General features: G+C 38.0%; 2 protein-coding genes across 2 annotated transcripts; one reads left to right on the forward strand and one right to left on the reverse strand.

Moving 5' to 3' along the window:
• Positions 1-971: 971 nt before the first annotated feature.
• Positions 972-1,733, forward strand: LOC141628212 (secreted RxLR effector protein 161-like). Its single transcript, XM_074441383.1, has one exon. It carries the CDS (start codon positions 972-974, stop codon positions 1,731-1,733), a length of 762 nt encoding a protein of 253 aa, XP_074297484.1.
• Positions 1,734-7,532: 5,799 nt separating this feature from the next.
• On the reverse strand, positions 7,533-8,093 carry LOC141628213 (uncharacterized). The gene has a single exon (XM_074441384.1). The coding sequence runs from the start codon at positions 8,091-8,093 to the stop codon at positions 7,533-7,535; it is 561 nt and encodes a 186-aa protein (XP_074297485.1).
• Between the last annotated feature and the right edge of the window lie 1,280 nt (positions 8,094-9,373).

Here is a 9,373-nt window from a genome sequence, read left to right on the forward strand (position 1 = left end):
GAGAAAAATCTGAGCCAGCATGGAAAAAGGATTATTACTGTAAGTCAACAAGAGTAATCACCCCGAATCAAGATGCACACCGCACACAGTCAGCTTCCTCTACGCCAGGTACTCGTTATCCATTAATCAATTATGTTACTAATAATTGTTTTTCGAAGTCACATGCCTGTTTTCTTGCCAAAATTGATACACATAAAGAACCAGGCTCATACCGTGAAGCAGCTACAGATGCGAGATGGCGTGAAGCAATGGCAAAGGAAATTAATGCTTTAGAAAATAATGGAACTTGGCGAATTGTTGAATTACCGGAAGGGAAGAAAGCAATAGGGTGTAAATGGGTATACAAGATAAAGTATCATGTGAATGGAGAGATAGAACGATACAAAGCGAGACTTGTAGCCCAAGGTTTTACACAAGTTGAAGGCATTGACTTTCATGAGACTTATGCGCCGGTTGCGAAGATGACCAGTGTAAGATGCTTACTTGCTGTAGCCGTAAAGAAGAAGTGGATAATTGAGCAATTAGATGTCAACAACGCCTTCTTGCATGGCGACCTCGAAGAAGACGTGTATATGAAGATTCCATAGGGATTTGAAAGAGACAAAGGGAGAAAGGTATGTAAATTACTGAAATCTATTTATGGTTTAAAGCAAGCTTCACGAAATTGGTTCGCGAAATTAACTGAGTCGTTGAAGAATTATGGTTTTTTTCAATCAATGGCGGACTATTCATTGTTTACATTACACCGAGAAGACGCGTTTATTGGCGTTCTAGTATACGTTGATGATATGATAGTGGTCGGAAGTGATCGAGCAGCCTGTAACAATTTCAAGAAATTCATTGACAAAAAAATTGGGATTAAAGATTTGGGTAAACTTAAGTATTTTCTTGGGATTGAGGTGGCTCATGGAGTTAATGGGTTATTTCTTAACCAATGAAAATATGCCATAAACATCGTAGAAGACAGTGGTATGGCAGGTGCGAAGACAGCTTATACTCCTATTCAAAGTCGGCATAATTTAGGACTTGCAAAGGGGCCTGTTTTGAAGGACATTATGAAGTACCGAAGACTCGTCGGCAGATTGGTCTACTTGACGATAACCAGGCCCGACCTTGTGTACTCTGTTCATGTGTTGTTGCAATTCGTCAACGAGCCCAAGAAAGAACATTGTGATGCTGCTTTGCGAGTGGTTAGATATGTTAAGAGGAATCCGAGTAAGGGAATCACACTCAATGCTAGTTCGGACTATCAACTACGTGGCTTTTGTGACTCGGATTATGCTGGGTGTCCCGTCACCAGGAGGTCATTGAGTGGGTATTTTGTCTCGATTGGAGGGTCACCAATTTCTTGGAAGGTGAAGAAACAAGTTACGGTGGTTAAATCGACGGCTGAGGCGGAGTATAGAGCCATGGGATCGGTTACAAGCGAATTGTTGTGGCTGAAGTCGTTTCTCGTATCACTTGGGGTATTTCACACAAATCCCATGCTCATGTTTTGTGACAATCAAGCTGCACTTCACATTTCCAAAAATCCCGTGTTTCATGATAGAACGAAACACATTGAGATTGATTGTCACTTTGTCCGTCAACATTTAGTGTCCAAAGTGATCAAAGCGCATCATGTGCCGAGTAAGGAACAAATAGCGGATTTGTTCACTAAAGCTCTTGGAGGAGAGTCATTTGATCACTTATCGTACAAGTTGGGTCTCGGTTTGCCCCGTGCTCCAACTTGAGGGGGAGTATTAGAATATGGGTACCGACGTATATGGTAACCATATATTTTGTTTAGCATATATCGTTATATTAGTGGCTAGTGTATATTGTGAATATTTGGTGATAATTAGTTACCATAGAAGTAGGAGTATTTTGTGTATAGTCAAAGATATGACCTAGTTAGCTTCAGTATATATGAAGGAAGGATGTATTACGTTTGATTATAAAGAATAATAAGAATATTCTACTCCAATGCTTGTCTTCTAGTTTTTCTCAGTCTACTAATTATCTATGTACTATTTAAAACATGTTATATTGATTGCTAAATAGGGCCTATACTTAAACCTCAACTGCTTGTTGGATTGAAGTGTCAACTAAAACTACGTTATTACTAATATATATGTGATAGTATCTGATCTGTTTTAAGATTTAAGTCGTATAGTCTATCCTAAGCAAGACTTATTGAATTATTGGTTCAGTAAAAAAACCAATTCCTTTCCTTTATTAACCCCACCATTATACATATGGCATATCCTTTTTCTAAGTTTAATATGTGGTAATTGTGGGGAAAATAAGGGCATGACAATGGTTCACGATAAATGCATTTGTGAGTTCATTAATTTTCGAAGTGCTACATTTTTTTTACTATGGATGAAAGCCGTTGAGTAAAAATTATGCTCAAGGGAATTCTTGTTAATGGTCGTTGCTACTGAATTATGTAGTTACTTTCTAACAAACAGAATTCATCCTTATAAAGTTATAAGTTAAGAAATCGAAACAACAAAACTTTTGAATGATACTAAATCATACTGGGAAAGGACTATCTAAATTACAGTATATGCTTTAACCCTTTAATATATATATGCTAAACTTAGGATGTAGTAGTCCCAAATAAACTATCTAAAAGGTAATAAGAAGTCTCTTTTTTTACAACCAATAATCAACGAACGTACCAAACTACCAATTACTCTGTATCATATTGAATTGTCTATCAACTTGAGTTCAACCATCTACAATGTTCTCCGTGAGAGTTAAATTGGAACCATGCTTCTTAATTGTTCATTGGACTTACAAATTAAAATTAAAATAATTGTTAGAAAATTAGAAAGCTGAAAAAAAAAAAAAATTACAGTAGAAAAAAGCGATCGACAGTAGATGAGGACTGAGGAGCAAGGATGAAAAACGCAAATGCATAGATATTAATAACAAACTTCAACTCTTGAATGTTCACTTTCTTCAAACCGTATAGCATGCGTTTAATAATATATTTTTCTACGTGATTTCGAAAAATGTTGTAATACTCAATATTTCCAACTAAGTTAATACCCTTTTAAGAAACTCTGTAGATAAGTGGTTTTAACAAAAATAAACTGCCTCACAATATAAAATCGCTATACAAAAAAAGACTGTCTCACACAATAACGACTATAACTACTATAAAAACAATAGTTAATGGACTTTCACATACTACTCCAATTAAAGCTAATCGATATTCTTACCACACTATATTTGATTAAGGAAAAAGATTTCATAACCTGGAAATAGCAAAGAAACTGTAAGCAATAAATTAATAACGTAAACAATAAATAACAAATAATAGAAAAAGAAACTCTAAACAATAAACCACAAAATAAGACCGTCTCACACAATAACTATAACTACTATAAAAATAATATTTAATGGACTTTCGCATACTACTCTAATTAAAGCTAATCGAGATTCTTACCACATTATAGTTGATGATTAAGGAAAAGGATTTTATAACCTACAAATCCTCTTTATTAAACAAACAACCACAAAGCTGAGTTGTAGCCTGTGGTTAAAAGTACAATTTTTTTTATTATTTTTTTCAATAGCCCCACCCACGTTCTATCATCATTTAATTCCCATTCAAAGACTCACTCAACCTTTAGATATACAACAAACAAATCTATACATGAGTCTGATACATAAATTGTGATTATTGCGAATTGCGAATTAATTATATTTATTAAAATATTACTTCTAATCTTTAATGTAATTTTATTATTATTTAATATGGAGTATAAAACAAAAAAAAATCATCTTTTAAATTTGACAAACTAAGAATATAGAGCAATAAATAAAATTAAGAATTTATGACTACATAATTTGATATTGATAATTACACTTATATAATAAGTAACGAAATTTGTTACTGCTAGGATTATGAGAATGCAATACGTTATGTTCATTAAACTGAGCAATGCTCAATATATAGTACAAGGTAGATCCACAAAACAAGGAATACCGTATCATAATGATTCAGTTTCGATACATTCACACTAACAGAAATATATTATGCCGGATATGATGCTAGAATATATTCTAACAGAATATATTCCTAATACCCCCCTCAAATTGGAGTATGAAGATCAAGAGTGCTCAGTTTGCGCAGGAGAAAGAGGAACTAACGAGTACCCAATGGTTTGGTAAATAGGTCAGCGAGTTGTTCATTTGTTGAGACGTGAAACGGCCGAACATGTCCTTCGGTAATAGCATCCCGAACAAAGTGGCAGTCGATCTCAATATGTTTTGTTCTTTCGTGAAAAACCGGATTTTGAGCGAGATGTATAGCAGATTGACTATCACAGAAAAACTGCATGGGTGTAGGAGGAACCACGTCTAAGCTTGCGAGGAGACCCTTTAACCACTTGAGTTCACAAAGAAGATTTGCCATTGAACGATATTCAGCCTCGGCCGATGACAAGGAAACAGTATGTTGTTTCTTTGTCTTCCAAGAAACAGGTGAGTCCCCTAAGAAGACAAACCAGCCGGTTACGGAACGTCGTGACAAGGAGCAAGTTGCCCAACCGGAGTCACACCATCCGGAAATGACGAGAGTACTGTCTGATCGAAGCAAAATACCCTGACCCGAACTCCCTTTTAGATAACGAACAACACGTAAAGCGGCATGCATATGAGCTTCCCGTGGATGTTGCAGAAATTGTGATAGAACATGGACCGCAAAAGATAAGTCTGGGCGAGTAACGGCAAGATAAATAAGGCGACCGACTAACCTTCGATAACGTTCGGGATCCATCAAGAAATCACTCTGATCTTCGGCCAACTTATGAGAGACCTCCATAGGTGTGATGGCAGGCTTAGCACCTAAGAGGCCAGCTTCCGTCACAATATCGAGAGTGTATTTTTGCTGATTAAGGAAAATGTCCTCCGCACTACGCGCTACTTCGAGCCCGAGAAAATATTTTAACGGGCCCAAATCTTTCATTTTAAAACAACGGTTCAAATATGCCATGAAGATAGAAATAGCCGAAGGATCGTTGCCAGCAATTACAAGATCATTGACATAAATTAAAACATGTAGTTGTACCTCATCTTTTGAATAAGTGAAGAGAGAATAATCCGAGTATGACTGACGAAACCCATAATAACGGAGAGCACCAGCTAACTTAGCAAACCAGCACCGCGGAGCTTGACGGAGACCATAAAGGGATTTTTTAAGCCGACAAACTTTACCGTCATGTCCACGATTAAATCCGGGAGGAAGCTTCATATAGACTTCTTCAGTTAAATCGCCATGAAGAAAGGCGTTATAAACATCCATTTGATGTAACTCCCAGTTTTTAACAGCAGCAACAGCAAGAAAGGTACGAACAATGACCATTTTTAACAACGGGTGCAAAAGTCTCATCATAGTCCAGACCTTCGACCTGATGGTTTTCGAAAACAACAAGACGCGCTTTTAACCGTTCAATGGACCCATCAGATTTGTATTTAATTTTATAAACCCAACGACAACCGAGAGCTTTCTTATTAGGAGGAAGGTCGGAAAGCTCCCAGGTGCCATTAGACTCAAGAGCAGAGGTTTCTTCTTGCATTGCGCGACACCATCCATCGTCATTGATAGCAACTTTAAAAGAGGGAGGCTCAACGCTTGCGGTTATCGCTGCTAATAAAATGTTGTGTCGGCTAGAAAATTTATGACAATTAATATAATTTGCTAAAGTATAGGAGTTACCTGAGAGCGATGAGGGCGAACTCGGTGAGCTTGAGGAGGAGGGACTATGAGTAGTATCAAGAACATAGTCACGCAGTCTTGAGTTCGGAATTTTTAGCCTGTGACCACGGCCAAGTTCTGTAGGCTCGGTGTGATCAGTGGTCTCGGTGATAGCAGGGGAGGCGTCGGTGTCAGTGGCAGCAGTTTCAGTTGTAGGAGGAGGTTCAGTTGGCGGTGGTTCCTCCATCGCTTGAGTATCCGGAAATTCGGCATGGGCTTCATCAATAGACGGGATGAGGGGTTCCAATTGGTTATTACTAGAAGAAGACTGGCTCGTCGAGTGGAAAGGAAAGACATCCTCATAAAATTTAACGTCACGAGAAACGAGAATTTTATTTATTTCTAGATCAAATACCTTCCAACCCTTTTTGTTATGAGGGTAACCAATAAAAATGCATCGACGGCTGCGAGGTTCAAACTTGTCACCGTGCGTTTTTTGATTATGAACAAAGCAAAGACATCCGAATACCCGTAAATTTGCATAGCAAGGAGGTACCCCTAACAAGACCTCGTAAGGTGATTTATTGTGGATAAGAACAGAAGGCGTACGATTAATTAGATAAGCAGCAGTTAAAACACATTCGCCCCAAAAACTCTTAGGTAAGTTACCTTGAAAAAGTAAAGCACGGGCTACATTAAGAATGTGACGATGCTTGCGTTCGACCCACCCATTTTGTTGAGGCGTGCCGACACAAGATGTTTGAAATTGAATGCCCTGCTGCAAAAAATAATCACCCATAGCGTTGAACTCATTCCCATTGTCACTACGCACAACCTTAACTTGTTTGGAATATTGAGTCTTAACCATGGAGAGAATTTCATAAACATAGTAGTAACTTCAGTTTTGTCAAGGAGTAAATAAACCCAAACCGACCGTGACCGATCATCCACAATAGTTAAAATATATTTAGCACCGCAAGAGGAAAGGGGTACGATACGGACCCCAAAGATCACAGTGTATCAAATGAAAAATATTCGCAGCAATGTTATCACTTAAATCAAAAGAAGCACGAGTTTGTTTGGCAAGGTGGCACACATCACACACCGAGCGATTATTGAAATTAAAAGAACCAGCTAAAGGAATAAATTTAACTGCTTTATCACCCGGATGACCGAGACGGCGGTGCCACAAATCATAGGACTCCCCCGAGCTCACCATATGCACCGAGTAAAATTTGTCCTCCAGATCAAGCAAATATAGTCCATCCCGGAGCTCACCGACTTCAATCATCGTCCTCGAGGAACGGTCCTATATAAGACAAGAGGTATTAGCAAATTGTAAAGAATAGTCATTGCCATTAGTTAGTTGAGACACGGATATAAGAATTTAATTGAGATGAGGAACAAGCAAAAGTCGACGAAGTGTAATTGTATCATTAATTCGAACCATCCCCATTTGCGAAGCCATAATACGGTGTCCGTTTGGTAGAACCACAACCCGAGGAGGAATGGCCGTAGTATCCGCAAATAAGGAAGGGTCACCTGTAACATGGTTAAAAGCGCCGGTATCAATAATCCAAGACGGATACTTACCGGACAACCTGTCAAACGAAGCAAGGGAAGTGACGGTATGAACCGCATTAGCATGAACCACACCCTGACCCGAGGCTCCTGAACCCGATGCACCCTTCTTCTGCCGTAACTCAGCCAAGGTGCGGGGCCTACTCCCCCAACAATCCGGGAATTTATTCAATTTAATAAAGCAAGACGTAAGCTCCTGACCATTAACCTGACAGTGTGAGCAAAACAGTTTGTGTCGCTCGAGTTTCTCTTTTTCTCATCACCTAAAAGCAGCCGTTCGGCTTGAAGGGCACGCACCATGGTACCCGCGGTTTAAAGATGGTAAAGGGTCGAGTTGAAATTGCTGATTGTGAAGGGTACCATACAAACTATGATCAAGACCCATAAAAAATTGATGTAGTTTTTCATTATCTTGCCGTTGAACAGCCTTAGTCGAAATATCGCAGAGACACCGACCACATTTACAAGCAAATGGTGGCTCATAAATGGCGAGGGCATCCCATAGTGTTTTTAATTTTCCATAATAGTCGATAACGGACATATCTTTGAGCTGTTTACAGTTGCCAAGGTCATATTTAAGGGAGTGAATAGAGGTACCGTCTACCACAGCAAATCGCTCCTCCAACTCCTTCCAAAGAACAGCCACCTCCTCGACGTAAGGGACACTTGTTAAAACAGAATCGTCACTCATAGTCCGTATCCACTGAACTAGGGTGCAATTAACAACCACCCATTGATCAAGCAGTTTTGCATCGGTTGGCTCCTTAATCGACTCGTCACAAAAACCGAATTTGCGACGTGATTTGAGAGACATCCGCATCGACTTACTCCATGTTTCATAATTGGAACTTGTCAACATGACATTCGAAATTTTAATTCCAGGGACATCATTGGATCCCGAGGAAATATGGTGATAAAGGATCAATTTTGAAGGCAGTAGAGGAAGTTTGTGTGGCGTCGTCACCCGCCATATCTCAAACAGAGAAGACGATTAAATGAAAAAGAAAAATTTTGTGGAATTCTGGCTCGATACCATGCTAGGATTATGAGAATGCAATACGTTATGTTCATTAAACTGAGCAATGCTCAATATATAGTACAAGGTAGATCCACAAAACAAGGAATACCTTATCATAATGATTCGGTTTCGATACATTCACACTAACAGAAATATATTATGCCGGATATGATGCTAGAATATATTCTAACCGAATATATTCCTAATAGTTACGCAGCCAAAAATGCAATCTTATGATATAGGAAATTTTGAATCGGAGAAGCGGGTTAAATAATATATTCCAAATTTACAATTACAGTAAAAAAAATTACTAAATTAGATGACTACCAGGAGTGTATAAATTCGAGTATATTTTTCAAACAAATAAAAAAATCTTCATATTATGTGAAAGAATTTCATCAAAGAAGAAGATAAAAGGATGCAAAAGTAAATAAAATAAATGTGTAAAATAATCGAAAAATTAATGTTTTTTTAATCTTATAATCTTATAAAAAAAAGAGGATTGGGGTCTGACATTACTTTTGACATGCTTCTATCCCTCATTGACGTCATATTTTACAAAAATGCTACCCAATACAACTTATTCTTCTGTCGTTCTTATCCTTTGTCTTTTTTATTTACCATAAATGCCACTTTGCTTAAAACACTGCCAGCCACCTCTCTGCCATTTTGCTTAAGACACTGCCTTTCTTAAAACACTCCCATCCACTCCTCTGCCATTTTGTTTACAACACTTCCTTCCAGTTCGTATTTCTAATTCTTGTATAGATTTAAAGTCGACGGAAATTCATAGGACAGTCCTAATTTGAGTACTACTTCGATTTTTTCGTTACATGTATATCCTCATAACTCGGAAAGCTTTTAGCGACAATCCAGCCACTACACAATTGAAGTATACAAGTTCTCTTTTCTGGTATGTTTCGGACCTTTTGGGCATATATTGGTGTCGACTTGATTTTTTATGGGTTTCTGAATTTTGCTACCCACATTTTCTTATCACAAATTCTGTTTTTGTTTATGAGCATAAGGTGTTCGATGAATTGTCATAATTAAAACTCAGATGATTTTTCCTGCAGGCGTTT

The sequence above is a fragment of the Silene latifolia genome, chromosome Y, assembly GCF_048544455.1.
Source record: "Silene latifolia isolate original U9 population chromosome Y, ASM4854445v1, whole genome shotgun sequence".
Lineage (NCBI taxonomy): Eukaryota > Viridiplantae > Streptophyta > Magnoliopsida > Caryophyllales > Caryophyllaceae > Silene > Silene latifolia.

Bases quoted from the DNA above. Each gene is read 5' to 3' on its own strand.
- LOC141628213 (XM_074441384.1), bottom strand. From the start codon at position 8,093: ATGCGGATGTCTCTCAAATCACGTCGCAAATTCGGTTTTTGTGACGAG.
- LOC141628212 (XM_074441383.1), top strand. From the start codon at position 972: ATGGCAGGTGCGAAGACAGCTTATACTCCTATTCAAAGTCGGCATAAT.